At 53.5% G+C, this 17,627-nt stretch overlaps 1 protein-coding gene across 12 annotated transcripts in view; it reads right to left on the bottom strand.

Annotated features, from left to right (window-relative positions):
* Positions 1 to 17,627, bottom strand: part of PTPRT (protein tyrosine phosphatase receptor type T) — an 845,125-nt gene that overhangs the window by 24,762 nt on the left and 802,736 nt on the right. For 6 of the 12 annotated variants that reach the window (XM_045574406.1, XM_036418808.2, XM_036418810.2 and 3 more), the window contains 5 exons: positions 11,197 to 11,233; positions 9,336 to 9,433; positions 7,137 to 7,196; positions 6,375 to 6,491; positions 2,874 to 3,028 (listed from right to left, as the gene is read on the bottom strand). In XM_045574406.1, coding sequence (XP_045430362.1) covers positions 2,874 to 3,028; positions 6,375 to 6,491; positions 7,137 to 7,196; positions 9,336 to 9,433; positions 11,197 to 11,233 — 467 coding nt within the window. The remainder of the gene's footprint in view (positions 1 to 2,873; positions 3,029 to 6,374; positions 6,492 to 7,136; positions 7,197 to 9,335; positions 9,434 to 11,196; positions 11,234 to 17,627) is intronic. The other 6 variants (XM_045574409.1, XM_036418811.2, XM_045574411.1 and 3 more) reach the window with 1 other exon arrangement.

Genomic DNA, 17,627 nt, shown 5'->3' with positions numbered 1-17,627 from the left:
ACACTCACGTATGCATACAGTTTCCTCACCTGATGGCTAAAGATAACCTACCTGAAGGTACCCAGCACACTGGGGATGCCTAATAAACATGTGCCCCCACCTCCCTCCCTCCTCATCACCCTTCCTGGTATCTTCTTCAATAAATGGGCTGAGAGGTGGAAGGAGAGGAGAGAACCGGAGAGCAGGTAAGTGAGGGCTGAAATCAGCCCTTCTGCACTGCCCCAAAGGCAGAGAGTGAGTCCCCACTCCAGGTTTGGCTCTCCCTGCACCTGCTCTCCCAGGACCACGAGGCAGTGCCTCCGTGAACTCAAAGAGCTGATGGCCCTGAGAGCCTGCCCTGGTATCGGGTCTCCTGGTCCAGACTTGATTCTGATGGCTGGTGGCTTCCTTAGGAGAGTCTCAGACCAAGCACCAAATGGCCACACACACACACACACACACACACACACACACACACACATATATACACACACACATACACACACACACATACACACACACACACACACACACACACACACACACAGATATACATACACACACATATATACACACACACAGACACACACACACACACAGAAAAAAAAGTCAAGGAAACCCATGGCCACGGTTGCCTGCCCCAGATCGGTGCTAGGTTCCAAAGTCATGGTGGTAAGCGGAGGCCACAGGACCATCTGCCTCAGTTGGGCTGTGTTTTCGTCTGGCTTCCCTCAGGGAGATGAGTGTCTGTGACTCACAACGTGGACATGAAAGGATCACAGAGAGGAAGAAGGACGGACTGTAAGGAGCGCGATGCTGGCTGCGTGAGTCCAGGCAGGACGGGGAGAGGGGCCGCCGCCGACAGCGGTGGCAGAGCAGAGCCCTGGGAGCCCGTCCTCGATCTAGAGAGTGACCATGGGGAAGCAGAGTCCCCACTCGGGGTACAATGCCATGGTGTGAAGGAAGTCTGATTTGTATTTTCCCTGTAGCACATTTCATCCCCCAGCTGATCCAGACGCCTCCGATGGGACGTGGGGGGCTGGCCCTCGGGTTCTAAGAGCCCCCCGCCAACCACATCTTCTCTGTAGTCCCACCCTGGACCTGTTTTAGGGGAAAGAGCTAATCTGACTCGATTTTGGACCTTGGATCCCTAACTAGTGAGCAAGCTGTCTAGTGTCCCTGAGCTCAGTGTTCTTCCACGCACAACACACCTCCGTGTGGGCTCTTCCCGGGAACCGAGCTGTGTTGATTTCAGCATTGTGCAGTGATGAAGCTCGTGCCATTGGGAGGTCAGAACCCTGGGGATCGAATTCTTCCTCCACCTTGGGCAGGTGATTCAGCGGCGCTGAGTGTCAATACCCTCATCTTTAAAATGAGGCCGGAAATAATACAGACCCTCCACCTCGCATTGACGACACAATACATGTAAATTGCAGGAAATTATGTTGAAAAAGCATAACACATGTATATTGCTTTGCCCTGTGCCTGGCTACGCAGCAATTTCTCAGTAAACGGCTGCTCCTTGTGTTCATGGCCATTTATTGAGTACCTGTTAGGCAGGCGTCAGAAGCTGGGCTTGGGAGTGGGGACATGAGGATGAGTAAGACGTGGCTCCTGTCCTGCAGGACCAGCAGGTGGGAGTGGGGGCAGCAGTAAGAGGCAGAGAGTGTCCTGAATCCTCTCCGGCACCTCGTACATGTTGGCCACCCATTCAACCTTCAGAAGCACCTCAGGAGCGGGGCTGCTCTGTGAGCGGCACTGAGGTGACTGGCTGTGGAGACAAGACCCCGTAACTGGTCTCCGGTGTCCTGCTCCGGCGGTGCCTTGGGGCCTAGGACTTGAGGGCTAACATTATGCTGTCCGTGGACTGAAGAGAGACGGTGAGCGGAGACTCTGTGGAAAGCCGTCAGAGAGCCCAGGGTGTGTGATGCGTAGGGCCTCCCAATCCTCAATGTCCTCATCTGTGAAATGGGATCTCTAGTTCTCATCTCTGTGTGGTGAGGAGGGGGATGGTGCTGAGCGAGGAAGGGGTGGCTCTGAGTCACCCCTAGCGAGTGGATCTCTCCTTGACTCCACCCCAGTCCCTGACTGACATGGCTGTGCCCGGCCAGGGCTGAGACAGCCCGCCTGCAGGGCCTGAAGGACGGGCTGGCCCTAGGTCACCCTGGAGAGGAGCACCCTGGAAGGGAGGCGGGGAGAGCGCAGGCCAGCAAGCCCCCGGGCCTGGACGTCCTCTCCACTCCGATTCTCCAAGTCCTTGACCCGGCACTCCATCTTCATCTAGGAGGATTCAAAGATGTGCGAGTCCTTCCCAGCGTGACTGCCCAGGTCAGAGCTGAAAACAGCTCTTCTCTACAACACGGCGAGACCTGACGCTGTCCATTTCCTCTCTATTAGGGACCCTGCAGGCTGGAAATTGATTTTTAAGATAATAGAAATGAAAAGAAGCCGCTTCCTCGGAGACACCTCGCTCCCGTTTCACAGAGCTGCGAGCCAGTGTCTGGAGGAAAGCAGGCTGGATGTCCTGGCTCGGTACGCCTGGGTGACCCAGGCTGAGCATCTACCTGCTCGGTGCCTCAATGTTCTTATCTGTAAAACGGGAATGATAACGGTGCCCACCAGTCAGCATAGGGTGAGAAGTAAATTAAATAATGAGGGTGAAGGGCACATAGAGAAGATGCTGTCAGGGCCAAGCCACTGACCTACTACTTTAGAACAATAGAGAGAACAATGCATGCTCCTGCCACTCCCATGGTCCCTGTGAGACCGCGGGACCTGGGCCTTTTTGGAAAGCACCGGGCACAGCAGACAGACACAGGGGCCACGGACAGGTGGTGTCTCCCTCCCCGAGAGCCAGATCTTTTGAGAGCGGGGGGCTGGGGGACCTCACTCACCTGCAGTGAACCACGATGGGCCCGGCCTCGGGCGGGTTGAGGAACTTGACTTGGCGGACGAAGCCCAGGAGGCCGGTGGCGTAGCAGGGGACGCCGTGGTCGGGCCAGCTGGTGAAGTGGAAGAGGCGGAGCTCCCGGATCTCGTGGTAGCCTTTCTGAGGAGAGAATGGGCCACTGTTCCTGCAGCTGCCACCCCCACATACCCTCACCAGCTCCATGGGGAGCCACGGCTGCGGCCCTGAGGAACCTGTCTCCTGCCGTTGGGGAGGCAAGGCCCTCAAGGGGTTAAGAAGTGCTGCTGCTGCACAGAGGGATTCTGCGGTCTGCCACACCTGGGAGCTCAGGAAGCAGATAAAGTGACTGACTGCACCACTGCAGGACTTGTCAGGGCCTTTAGTGTGCCGATATACATCTGGATCCCCAAGGGGGGGAGGGGTGGCATGGTGACACCCCAGAGTTGCCCAAGGGCCTTCTTTTGACAAGTGCTGCATGGATCCAGCAGAACAGATTCAGAGGAATGAAGGCCTTAAACACCAAGTTCAAATCATTTCAGTGGAATACGAGGCCTTCCTGTGATCAGGTTTGGGGTCCTCCAGTCTCCAGTCCTGCCTATGACAGTTTCCGTGGCTTTAAAACAAATCAGCAGACTTTGTCATCAATTAGATTATTAGTTGGCATGATAAGACATGGAACAAATAAAAGGGGAGCTTCTCTGACCGATGGGGGTGTGTGTGTGTGGGGGGGTGTGGGGAGGGGCTTGAGCTCCACTTGGTTTTCCGTCCCCTCTCACCACCCCTCACACAGACCCCCCCCAGTCCGAGAGACGTTCCATGACCATTCTATGGTCAGGTCGTACCTCTGAGCCTTTGCTTATGCAGTGCCCCTACCTACTGTGTCCGCCCAGCAGTTTCCTGCACATATCTGGACAGCACTGAATAGGAAGCATGCTCAATCGTTCACTCTTCCAGTGAAAGAAGAGTCTCTGAGGGTTGTCTATGCCCAGCTGCTAGGAAGGTGGAAATAAAAGCCTCTGTCCCTGGAACAGTTCATGATCTAGTAGGAGAAATAGTCTCCCAAGTGGATGATCCTATTAAAGTACATGAAGGAGTGCCAGCTAACCCCTTCTGGGGAGAGGAGAAATCAGAGAAGGCTTCCCGGAGGAGGTGAGGCATGACCTGCATCTTAACCCTTTGCACTCCGCTGTCCCCACTCAGGGGACATCGGAATTCTAGCATTTCATTCGGATGTCCCCTCTCAGGGGAGATTGCAGTTTATCAGTGATTACGGGGAATTGAGTTTCCACCGCAAAGTAGCGTCGAGTAGCTGGTAAGCCAATGTGCAGAATGGTTCGGAGTGCAAAGGGTTAAAACACACCGATACTGAAAATAATGGCTCACATTTATTAATCATAGACTAGGTGCCTGCCATTCTCTGAACACTTCCATGTATTAGTTCACTGAATTGTCATACCAATCCTCATACTGTTATCTCCTTATGGATGAAGAAATTGAGGCTGAACAAGGTTAAGGAACAGGCCTGAGGTCACACAACCAGTAAGCTGTGGAGCTGCAATCTGAAGCCTGGCTATGAGCTCCACAGTCTGAACTCCCGAGCTTTATGACACGCCGATGCCTGCGTGTGAACCGGCTGAAGAGACAGAGGGATTCCCGGGCAGAGGCGGTGTGAGGCAAAGCATAGGGACAGGACTTCACACGATATGTGCACAGAATCACAAACAGCCTGGAGCAGCTCCAGAGGGAAGTGGAAGACAGGTGAGGGCATACAGCAGGGCTGCGTGCGGGTGGGAGGTGGGGCGGGTGCTGGGCTTTGCCAGGCCTGGAATTCCATCGCAGGCCTTTGGATTTTGTCCCAGAGGCGCAGGGGAGCAGAGGGAGGTGGCACAGAAGCAGCACCGGACTTGCATGTTGGGAGGATCACGCCAGCTACCCGGTGGAGGCCGGATTTGGCGGGGTGTGTTGGAGGACTGTGTGGAGGGCAGATCCCCTTTCCTGGGCCAGGGCACCCCCCACCTACTCTGAGGGTGGGCTGCAGAGGGCTCAGAGGAACCCGCTTATTCAGAGAATTGCTCTCAACCCAGAAGGAGCCACCTCCCCTGGCTGGGGGCTGAAGCTTAGCGTGACCGATTGACTTTGCCCGTCTGCCCGGGACTGAGGGGTTTCCCAGGAAATGGCACTTCCAGTGCTGAATTCAGGAGGGTCCTGGGCAAACCAGGGTGATGGGTTATCTCAATGGGGTACCAAGGCCTCTTGCCAAAGGATACCAGGTACCCTCACCAGTGCCTCACAAGGCCCGCAACAGGATCATCTCTGGGGTGCAGTTCATGCCCCCGAGCTTCCGGGGCGACCAGGCTGAGGCTGGGCTCCAACTGAGACCATCACCCTTGCTGACTCCTTCCCTGCACGCCCTCTGCTGCCTCCCTCCCTCCCTCCCCTTCTCAGCACATCGTCAAGGGAACCCCAAATCCCATCCTCAGGCTTGAAACTCAAACTGCAACACAGCAAGGTCAGAGGCAGGGAGCCCGGCTCAGGGGCCGCTGCAGAGCCTGGCGGGGTGAACAGAGGCCAGGGTGAGGCAGGAGAAGAGAAAGCAGCTTCAGGAATACCTGGAGTTTTCCACTCCCTCCTCCGAGGCAAGGGGCCAGCGCTATGGCATGGCTGATGCTCCGGAGGCACCTGTAAACCAGGCTAGACTTCCCCTCCTCTCTCCTGCTTCCCTTCCACTCTTTCAAGTTTCTCTCCAGAGTGGTCCCGGGATAGACCATGTGCATCCGAATCCTTGTCTCAGGCTGTGCTTCCAAGGAACCCGGTTTAGACCACATCCATGTACCTGTGGTCCTCCTTCCAGTGGGGGCGCTGCAGGGAGCAACCTGCATGTTCAGTACTCAACTGTGCACACAGGACTGGCACTGGGCAAGGGCCAGCTCTGGTGCTCAGGAGGACTTGTCCACCCCCGATGTCCCCAGTGCTTCTGCATTGCCAGGCCTGTGGCCACTGGACCCTTAATGCTGCTGCTTTCAGAAAGTGGCACTGGCGTGGCGTGGAGTAACAATGAGCTTCAAGCCAGGGGCTCATGGGTGAACCCCACTTTGCACAACTGACTTAAACACTCCGCCTAGTTTTTTCATCTACAAAATGGGAGTGATCATCAGACCTACCTCAAGGGGTTGGAGGATTAGATGAGCTAATGGCTCCTCCTCCAGGCAGCCCTCTCTGACCACCTCATCCTCCCGTCTCCACTCATGGCGTGTTTCTTATCACCACGCACCGTTATTACTTTTATCAGTCTGTGGAATGCTGTCCACCCCCCTCCCTGGGGATGGGATCCTTTGGAGCAGGAGGCACATCGAACTCCATCACGGATCTGTCCCTGGGACCAAGCGCGGGATGGGTGCAGAGTGGATCTCGGCCATGGTGTGTCTGAGTGAATAGACTAGCCGGCTTGCCTAGCGGACAGGCCACCCTCGGCTGCAGGGACACTTACCTTCTGGACCGTGAAGGTGCGTATGACGTATTCGGCCAGGGGCTCTGTTTCAATCAGGGTGACTTTGATGTCGCCGTAGACCTCCGTGTCATCCGGCCAGTACCGCACACACTTCACCTGCGAGGAAGGACAGAGACGAGGACAGGTGAGCCGGTGGCTGAGTGGGAGCAGCCGCCTCACCTGGCTTTCCCGTTCAAACAAACCCAAGGGCGACTCTGGTGGCATTTCAGGCAGAAGGGTGGGCTGGCCAGGGCTGGCAGCGTGCACGGGGCCAAGCTCACTCCCAGAGGAGAGGGAGCCGTCAGGAATAAAGGTGGTACCTTCTTTTGCAGAGCTCGGTATAATTTTCAAATCCTCTATCAAATATCGAATAGATCTGGGCAAGTTAGGCTGACGGAGCTATCCCCGTGTTTCAGATGATGTTAACACTCAAGTTTGGAGGTGTTGGTGGCTTGTCTTGTTTTCTACCTTTGGCTGAATGGTCTGTCAGGCTGGGGCAGCTGATAGCAGCAGAGCAGAGATGAGAGTAAAAGGAGGGAAGCAGTGAAGAGGGAAAGCAGAAGTGGTGGGAGAGGAACGTTACTCGTCCGAGTGGGGAACCAGGGCCATGAGGACAAGGAAGATTGGAAGGTGCTGGGCTCAAGGGGAAGATGCTGCCCCTGCTCTCCGCTACCAACAAGCCATTCCCACGCGTGACCGAGTCACACTCCACAGGAGGAACAAGAGCTCACGGTTTTCCCCTTAAAAGAACAAAAGCATTACCATTCCGGGGGACGCCGCACGGCCTAGCGTGGCATTTCCCACAGTGTGTTCCGCTGGGTGCTAACAGGTGTTCGGTAAGAAACAAGAAAACAAACAGAAAAGGTTTTGTGGTCAAATGAGTTTGGGAAATGCTGGGTTCAACAAAGTCAAACAGGCTGTTTTGCTACAGGACTACTCGGCTGGCTTAAGGTACTAATGCTAACGTTTCTTTTCTTCTTATTTTTGATCTCCAAAAGGGGGCAAAGAATACAGAGCATTTCCCAAACGTATTTAACCATGGAACCCTCTTCTCACTAAGCATCCTGCAGACTAGCATCCCACGGAACCCACTTAGGGAAACGCTGGTAGGGCGCAACAGGCTTTGGAGGCAAATGGGTGTGTTGCACAATGCTAACACTCAGCAGCTGTGCAGCTTCCAGAAAGGGCTGAGACTTCTCTGAGCCTCAGCATCTGTTAATGATGACAGCAATCCTTGCTGAGTGCTGACGATGTCTAACGCTGTCTTCTACAAACACTTCACCTGTATTATTGTAATTGCTTATCACTACAACCATGTAGATATTCTTATCCCCATATTACAGATGAGGAATGGGAAGCACAGGGAGGCTAAGAAAATTGCCCCAGGCCAACAGTTAGGAAGGGATGGAGCCAGGCTGCAAAGCCAGGGCCCCCAAATCATCGAATCATCGGCAGGAGAAGATCTGGTACCGCGCTTGGCTCCTGGCAGGAGTTCCATCAGAGATGGCTCCACCGTACCCTTCCCAAATCCAAATTAGTGTCAAGATGCACCCCTCCAGGGAACCTGTCTTCGATATGGGACGTGTTACAGGACAGGCTGGAATCTGCCTCTGAGTTCTTAGTGCTGGGATGGCATCTGTCTGCAGTAGGCACAGCCTGGGCCTCTGTCCCTGGGGAGCAGTCCTGGGGGTCCCACTATGAGCATTACAGTGAGAGTCGAGCTGTAGACTCTGCCCTGGGCCTGGCAGAGTGACACCAGGGCAGTTACTCCATCCCTTTCCTCATCTGTAAACTGGGGAATGGACTAGACAAGAGTGGGCTCAAGAACCCGTCTCTCCTGGCTCTGAAGTCCTGGTAGGACATGAGATGCCCACAGCCCTCTCCTGGGTTATGACTCATAGCTCAGACATCCCTCCCCCGCTATCTCGGAGGCCAGGACCCTATTGCAATGAAAACTTACCTGCCCCCTCTTTAGTCAGCCCATAAGTAGGGGGGCCCTCTGAACTCTAGTGTGTGTGCACCCTGCCTGAGAACCCGCAGCCCGCCCGCCCACACGCCACAGTTTACCAAGGAGGCAGCAGCCAGTGGGACACAGCATCCTGTTCCTAAGCCCTAGGAGTTGCTGAGGGCCCCACCGGGGAGGGTGATACAGAGAGAGCAAGAAACCAAGGCCTGAGCCCCAAAGAAGGTGGAGGTTGAAAGGTCAGGAAGCAAAAGGTCAAATGCTGCTGAGAGGCTGAGCACAATGAGAAGAGAGAAGTGGCTGCTGGAGCTGTCCCCATGAAGGATGTCGGTGGGATGGAGAAGGAGCTACACTGGAGTGGGCAGAAGAGAGCCGAGTGCCAGTCGTTAAGAGTTTGGCAGAAAGGGAGGAAGAAGAACATCATTTCTGTTCGCACAGTTTTAAGGGGGAAGGTGCTCAGGAGGTTTGCATGCAAACGTCTAGCAATGAAAAAGAGAGTTACGTGTCAAGTGAGGGGGCCAGGAGAAAGTTCTTGAGCAGAATCTGTGACTCAATGCCCTGTGGCTGCCTTGGAAGGCAAGAGTCACTTCCTCCTTCGCATTAGGCTGAGCCAAAGAACAGGCTGACATTCTACCATTTGGGGCCAACAAAAAACAGTCATTGTTCTGGTTCAACCTGACCATGGAGGGGAAGAATGAGATGGTGGTAGACACAAGTAGATACGAGCTTTGTGATGGGAAGATGGCAGCGTTCACGTCTGATGCCTTAACGTGCCTCACACTCTATGAGATGACGTTGTCCTCGGAGAGCGAGGGTGGAGAGAGGAATGAGGGGTCTGAAGGAGAAGGACGTTCTTAGGGTGTGAAACAGAAGTGAGAATTTCTCCCTCCTAGGATGCTGGGAGGTGGGATTTGGCACAGGAGGCACTTGGCACACTGCACGAGCAGACATGTGCTCAGGTGTGTGACGCCAGCACCCTCTCACTAGGCTGGGCTTACCCTGCCCACTTCCACGAGGTTCGTGACCATGACGATGCTGGCCGAGTTCTCCTGCCAGATCATTCTCCAGAAGTCCTTCACAGTCTCCTGCATCGGACCTGCCAACAGAAAAGGGGATGACAGGGTCAAAGATCACAAGTGTCAGGGAGCAGCCAGGAGGATGACCCTTCCGGCTGCTCAGCCCTGACTCCACATGGGTGAGTGACAGCGAGGCCAGAGAATCCTTGCTGGGGCACCCAGGGAGCTGGGACTGGGGACTGAGGTGGGGAGGTCAGAGCATGGATAAGAAAACCACATTCCAAGCAGGCAAGGTCTATGGCTCCCCCTGGGAGTACTACCAGTTTCCCTCCTCCTCTCGCACTCATCCTCCTGCTCAGCCCCTTTCCACCAGCCCCTGACCCTGAGCCATCACCTTATTTACCTAGACTATACTATGGGTTAATAATAGAGTTCAGTGGGGTTTTCCTAAAAATTGGGCTCCGGACCTCAAAGAGACAGAAGGACACTGGGGGAGAGGGTGATGCTGGGAGCCAGATGCTGAGAGCACAAAGAGAAGAAGCTGTCTGTAGCATTGGTCTGAAGCTCAGACAGAAGGGGGGAGTAGACAAGGAGTAGGAGACAGGAGGGAGACTCCAAAGCCATTTCCTTGGAAAATCCTCCTTCAACATTCTGGGCTTTCATTGCTTTTAAAATTGTAAGAGCAATATATGTACTATATAAAAAAAATTTGAGTGATGTTTATATATATAATAGAGGCCCAGTACATGAGATTTGTGCACTTGGGAGGGAGAGGGGGGGTCCCTCAGTCTAGCCTGCACCCTCTCATAGTCTGTGAGCCCTCAGGGAATATCTGACTGACGCCTTAGGCCCGGCTTCTGACCACCTGGGGGCAGCTCCTGTGCTTAGGGTCTGTCCTCTGGTGGTCAATGTGCATCATAGTGACTGGTCGTTCTGCCGTTTTGTCGATTTGCATATTAGGCTTTTATTATATAGGATACTAGAGGCACAGTGCACAAAGTTCGAGTACTGATAGGGTCCCTAACAGCTGCTGGCTACTGGCTGACTACTTCCTCCCTTCCCCCAGCCCACCCCTCTCCCTGGTTAAACTCCTGGATGACCTCCCCAGTCAAGGGGACAATTTGCATACTATTATATATATATCTATATATCTATATATCTATATCTATCTATCTATATATATAGTATGCAAATTATATATAGTAATAAGCATCATATCTATAATTTCTATTGTATGGATTTTCCCAAGCCCTTAATAATTCTTGCCAAGCAGGATATTTCTCATAGCTGCATAGTTTTTCATAATAGGAAACTATCACACCTTAACCAGTCTACCAATATACGGGGCACTTAAGACTTTTCACTTGTTTCCTGTTCTGGATAACCCCGTGAAGAGTATCCTCATGTACAAGTCCCTGTCCACACTTGCAGTACCCACAGGATTTCCTCCCGGAGGGTCTGAGAAGAACGATGGGTTGTCAGCCTTCTGATCACACTGCCGGGTTACTCTCTAGCCAGTTGGCTGCTGCTTCTTCTGGGCCCACCCCCACCAAAGAGATAAGGTACCATCGGTCTGTTTCTGGATGGTGGATGTCAGGGGCACCCCCTGGGTCTGATGCTTGTGGTCTGTCCTCCTGACCATGTCCTGGTGACACCGCCTTCTTCTCTCACTCAGGTCCCTCCCACAGTAGCTGAACTTGTCCTCCTTCTTCCCCAATCAAACGTAAGGGCCTCAGGATCTCTGGAGGTCTCCAGCCTGACCCTGTGCAGCTTCATCTGCAGAAGCTCATTTCTCTCCTCAGCGAAGGGCAAGGGCCCTTTAGAGGTAAAGGAGAACGCTTACCTTGTGTTGCAATGTAGTGCCGAGGTCGATGGTAGCCCTGGGGGACAGAGAAAAGCACAGTGAACGGCCACCCACCAAGCTTGCAAACAGCAATAATTATCCTTTCCAAGACCTGGCTTCCTCATAGGTAAATGGGAACAGCATTAGCCATTTCCCAGGGAAGGGACAGAGATGAAATAAGATAATGCATGCGAAGTGCTTAGTAAATCACCAAATGGTCACTATCACTCTATGACCATAGCTGGGAGATGCCTGTTCAGGCTTGCCTTGGAGCCAGCAGACAGGGAGCAGCATTAGGTAGGCATCCCTTACCCCCTTGCACCCAGAAAGAGATGGAAAGGAAAATTTGGGGGTTTCTGTAGAACATCAACCACCAACAAGTTTTTCCTGGTCCACGATTATGTGCAGAGCCCTGCCCAACGCCCTGGAGGGCCCCTGAGAAAAGGAAATAATTGCATTCATGGCTCCTTGCATGGGTGACAATTAGAAAGAGAACACTGGGATGGATGCTGCCCTGCCTCCCTGTGCAGCGTGGCTGAGCACGGAACCCACGCCCGCCCTGTTCATTGGGAGGACCCCCGCGCAGGAGTGACCTAGAGGCTGACAACGCCACTGTCTGATCCCAAGCTTTCGCTGTATGTTACAGAGTGGTCCCATAGGCCCTGCTGGGCTCTGGTGAGGGCAGCAGGTGACTCTGCTGCCCCATCATCCTAAAAGTTGGAGAAGAGGTTAAAGATGACTTTCTCTTTTGCCTGGTCATAGCATACATGGAGGGTCCCCTTTCTATTACAGAAAAGAGGTGTATCCTATTGGGTAAGAGTTCAAGTTTCGGGGGGCAGATCTGCATTTAGTACATAGCACTGAATGTAATTACCATTTATTGACTGAATGAGTTAGTGAATGAATAAATTAAAAGAACACAGATGTGAATTATGTCTGCTGGTGGAGAGGCTGCTGACAGTCCTGAAAATCACTTTCCCTTCCGGTTAACCATCTCAGGAGACAACGAGTCCTACTTATTTCCATCTTAAGCTTTGGTGGTGGGTCTTTCCATCCTGCTGAGGAGGGGGAGCTGCGTCAAGACCCCCTTCTTCAGGACTGAGCCAGACTTGCCACCTGTGTGGCTTATGGTGAAATAGATGTGGCGTCTTTGAAGTTCTAGATCTGCTTTCTGATTCAAAGACCTCCACATTTCTCTACCTGTCTTCTACCTGCTCCATAAATATTTACTTAGGGCCTTCTAATCAATGGTAATGCTTGGGTTGACTGTCGGTACAACCCAAGGCCAATGTCATGACCAGAACTGTGGGACTGACCAGTAGAAATCACAGCCCCTTCCTAAGTCTTTGTTTGAGTGGGAATATCTTCTTAGCGAGGCTGTCAGCTTCTTGAGGACACATACTGCCTTGTAAGTGGAAAAAAGAATCCCATAGAGCCCAGTACAGCGTGGAACTCAGAGCAGTGCCCAATAAACATGCTATTGAGAGGACAACGAGGAGGTAGCATAGCATTGTGATTATGTGCACAGACCCTGGACCTAACTGCCTGGGTCTGAATCCTGGCTGTGCCCCTTACACATTAAGTTACTTAATCTCCTTGAGCCTCAGATGATTTTTTTTTTTTTTTTTTTTTTGCTATTCAATGGAGATAATGGTATTTACATTACAGTGTTGCTGTTAGGATGAAATGACTTAATAGACAGCAGTTCCTCTGTGCCAGGCACTATTCTACGATTTAACATAGAGTCTTTGTTACCGTTGTTATTTGATGGTTTATGTGCAAACATTGAGTGTCTATCACAACTAAAAGTCAGTGTTGGCCCCTAGGAAGGCCCTGAGCTGGGAAGCCCTCCTCCCCTTCCCTCTGCTCTGCCTATTGATGCAGGAATTGACTGGGCCCTTCTCTAGAACATGACAGGGAGGAAGGCAGGTGGCAGGTACTTAAGAGCTACTGTCCCTCCAAGTCAAAGCAGACAGAGCTCCCCAGGCTCACAGGGAGAACTAGACTCTAGGCGTGTTCTTGAGTAGGTTTGGGAATGGAAAATAGTACCCGAGAGTGCAGAAAGATGTTGTTTCTCAGTCTACCCTCTTCTGCCATCCCCACCCTTACTTCTTATCGTCCTCATCCTCCCTGACCTGGGCCATGGCATCAGCCCCTTGCTGGCCTCCCTGCCTCCAGTCTGGTCCCACAGCCCATCTGCTTCCTGCCAGAGTGAATTCCCAATGCGCATCTGATTAGGTTACTTCCCACAGAAAAGCTTCAGCAGCTCTCACTGCCTGCACAGTAATCTCTAAATACCTTCTCCCTGGACTAGTCATCTGTCTCCATCCTGTCCCCAGCCTCATTTCCTCTTGTCCCTATCTGTCCCCTTCCACAGCCCCATGTGCCTGTGTCCCAGCTTCCCACACTGCACTTCAAATAAGACCTCCACCTCCTGAGTGGCCCTGCAGGGCTCTGAATGTGCCCAGTTACCACGCTCCCAACATGCACCGCGTTATGCTTTCTGTGCTTTTCCCCCTCTGGGCCATGGGACAGACCACCCAGAGCCGGGTGCAGTTTTCAGCCGAGGTTGGTGGCATACAGGCATGACTGTGTCTCTGAGGGGAGGTTGGGTCACTCTTAATGCACCGGCCAGGAGACAAAAGGCCCTGTGGAGGAAACTGGCTGGGAAGACCTTCAAGTCAATGGGATAAAATTCTGAGCAAGAAATTTACATTTCAATTGTGGAGTTAGGTGATTTGGGTCCCCCAGCGTGTTCATTCATTTGTCCTCTTGGTCACTCGATAGTCAACCAACAGGTGCTAACTGAGCACCCACTACCATGGACAAGACTCTGGGAACACAAAAGTGGAACCAGATGGAGGTGGGCTCTGCTTCTGAGCAGCCTATCAGCAACACCAAACTGGGGTAGAGGAAGAGGTGGGGCTTGTGGGGTTCCCATGGAAATGACTCAGCTGAAGTGGTGGAGAAGTATTCTCTGAGGTGGCCTTGTAAGCGGAGTTGGGCAGCTCAGCATCACTGTTATTCCCATTTCACCTCCTCAGCCATTTTCAAGTTTCTTGCCACTGCCCTGGGCTCTCTGGCTGTCTTGCTCTTCTTCAGAAACAGTCATGTTTCTATCAGGAGGCCTTAGCAGCGGCCATGCCCTATGCCTGCTGTGTCTGTCCCAATAGCTGAGCACCTGTTCTCTCCCTCATCCAGGCTTCTGCTGGCTGCCAGTCACCTCCCCAGAGAAGCCTTCCCTGTCCATCCTGTCAGCCCCTTTCTGCTTCCTCTACTCTCCTCCTTTTCAGAGTATGTATCACCACATGGCACAATGCTCTGTGCTTCCTGGCGTGCTCATTGTCTGCTTCCCCAGTGGGAGGAGAGCTCTGATGGGCAGGTCTGTGTCTGGCCTGCTGACGGCTGTGCCAGCCCAGAGAGCCTGCTTGGGCCATCAGCCTAGATAAATGCTCAGTGAGTGCGTGCTATGTGCCCTCCATGCTGCGTCTGAGCAGAGAGGCGCTGCTTGGCCTCCAAGAACCCATACCATCCCCAGAGAAAAAACATTCTAAACATGAGCGCGACTCCAGCAGCGCTGATGAAAGGAAATGAACTGCTCAACTGCGGCTCCTCCGGGGACCTGCCGAGAGCTGGACAGAAGAATTCCTAACCTTAAAAGAACTCGGAGTTCATTGAAGCCCCACCTATGAGGCACGCAGACCGCCTGCCAACCAGCACCGGGCCGGCCTGCATCGGTCTGTGAGCAATGGGAAAGAGGTTTGCATCCCAAACACATTTATCTCCCTCTACACTCTTGCATCTGTTGCTTACTGGGGACCCAGATACCATATTCACTCCCAGACAGGTAATTTATAACAGAGTCTAGTGGCCCACACATTCTCAGGTGTGCCAACATCACGGCCAGCGGGACGGTTCCGGCGGTGGCAGAACCGTGGCCTCCAGAGGCGCAGACAGGGCCGGCCCGTTCCGCTCACTGTCCACATGGAGTCCGTTTAATGGATTGTCAAGATCCAGATGTGGATAAGTGGTTCTTGTGCGGGCATTGGGAGAGCTGGGAGGATTTGGCTGGAGTGGAGACCAGGACAGAGGGGTGAGGATAAGAGAGCAGTTGAGGGCAGCAACCGCCAACCTTTTGGACTACCAGTGGTCCACAGACCACCGGTTGGCGACTGCTGCTACAAAGGTTATCTTAAACCAGAGGTCGCCAACCTTTTGGACCTCACAGACCACCCATGGTCCGCAGAGCACTGCGTGGCAACCACTGGTCTACAGTAGTGGTTGGCAAACTCATTAGTCAACAGAGCCGAAGTTTGGCCATCTGCTGGTCTAGATGTACCAACTTGTCAGGAACACCCACAGCAACCCCAGGAGTTTCAGCTTTGCTGGAGGGTACAGCAGGTTCACAGTGAATGGGTCTTGTCTGCCCTCTGGCCTTGGGGACACTACACCCCACCCTGTGGGTCCCCCTCAATCCTGTTCCACCCTTATTATCCTCCCCTGGGTTAATCTCTCTGAACGAGCCTCTGTTTCCCAGGGGACCTTGACAGACAGACACCTTACATGAATTATCACCTTCTTGTGGAGGGACATGATTATCCCATGTTACAGATATCAGAACAAGTAAGTAATTTACCCAAGATGAAACATTAGTAAGCAGAACTGCCGGGGCTCACTGGGCCCTATAAGGACCGAATTCATGACTGGTCTATGAGTCCCTGACTTTAACACTGAGACCCCGCACAGAGCCGAGCACACTTATTAAGGCAGCATCTCTCAGAGGCTGCCTAGCCGGCCTGCACACCCTGCTCCTTATGGAGGGAGAGGGCAGTGGCGTGTCCTAGGCAGGCAGAGAACTGGATTCTAGCTGTGTGACCTTTAGCAAGGCTCCTAACCTCAGCCCTGTCTGCGCTTCCTCCTGGCGTGCAGAATGCATTGCAATGACAGGACCTGGGAGAAATGGGAGGCGCTATTAGTATTGACACTGCAGAGATTCACTTCCCTTTACAACCATTCCATTTGTTGCCTATAAACCACCAAAGAGCACTTTGGCTCTGGCCGCAGTCAGATGCTCACCCAACCCTGGATGGAGTGTCTGTCTAGAAAAGTGATTTCTGCTGGAGGTTACCACTCACATGAGGCAGGCCAACAGACCCCACATGGGCCACGGCCCTCGAGGCTGACACACCCACTCAATTGCAGGCAAGGTCAAGGGGAAAGGGAAGGGTCCGGCTAAGTCTGGTTCAGCACACACAGGAGGGGCAGCAGGGAGAGGCCTGGACTTGGAACCATTCAGGCCTGGTTCCTTGCCTGGTCCTGCCCCTGACCAGCTGCATGGCCTTAGACAAGCTTTGCAACCCCCATTTTTCTATCTGGAGAATGGGGGTGGCTGCCTACCTTGGAGAGCTTACTGAGAGGTCTCAATACACCGACTCACTTAAAACCAGCCATGACAGGGCTCAGGAGAGACTCATTAGCATCTCCGGCTCTTGTCATTGCTTTTCTGTTATTACTAAAGCCCACAGGGCGTGTGGGGGAGGCCCTGCTGACTCAGACTCCTGCTCCCTCCGCCCTCACCTCCTAGCAGAGTGGTCCTGAGGAGGCTGCAAGACCCAGAAAGCCTCAGCCCACGCGCCTGGAAACCACTCTGTGAACTCGTGGTGCTCATTCAGGTCATGCAGAAACAAAGGAGGTGATGAATAGCCCTCAGGCTGCTATCAGCCCTTCTTGCCTGGCTGACTTACTCCCAGAGAAGGCAGCACTGTGTCTCCTCCTCCGGAGAGGCATCACTGGCCCCCACCTCCACCTCCAGGCTCTGATTTTCCTTTGGGCTCCTCCACTGGCCCTGCTCTGTGAGGGTCTCTTTTCGAATCCGACTCCCTCATCAGACTTGAGTCCCTTTTAAGGCCTGTGCTCCCAGCACCCTGTGGAGGATCTGCTCAGGGCTCGGGGAATGAACCCTAATGTGATGGGTGAGTGCTCAGGTGCAGAGCACACACACAGACACGCTCACTCACAGGCTGGAGATGGCTGTTCAGAGCTGGCCATCTCTCGTGCACTTTCCTGGAAGGGCCGAGGTGGCCGAGACCATGTCTATCTTGATTGGGACTAAAGCTCCAGCCCGTTTCTGACCACCTGTGGGCCCTCTGTTAGCCAGGGTCCGGGTGGGGTGAGGGGAGGAGGGGGAGGAAACGCTCCAGGTGTCTCCCACAGAGGGAATTGCGTGTAGGGAGTTGGTCACACAGGTGATGAAGGGGCTGAAGAGCCAAACAGGGAACAGTGGGGCAGCCAGAGGTCAGCACAGTGGGAGGCTGCAACCACCCCTAGAACCACCCCTTCCATTCCGGAGTCTGCTCCCCTCGAACTGAGCGGGGGCATATCTGCTCTCCCAGCTGCTGCATCGCCAACCAGAGACAATCTCCCTCTGTGCT

The sequence above is a fragment of the Pipistrellus kuhlii genome, unplaced genomic scaffold (assembly GCF_014108245.1).
Source record: "Pipistrellus kuhlii isolate mPipKuh1 unplaced genomic scaffold, mPipKuh1.p scaffold_m20_p_6, whole genome shotgun sequence".
NCBI lineage: Eukaryota > Metazoa > Chordata > Mammalia > Chiroptera > Vespertilionidae > Pipistrellus > Pipistrellus kuhlii.
Note: the sequence above shows the minus strand (reverse complement) of the source record. Positions and strands in the feature narration are given on the sequence as shown.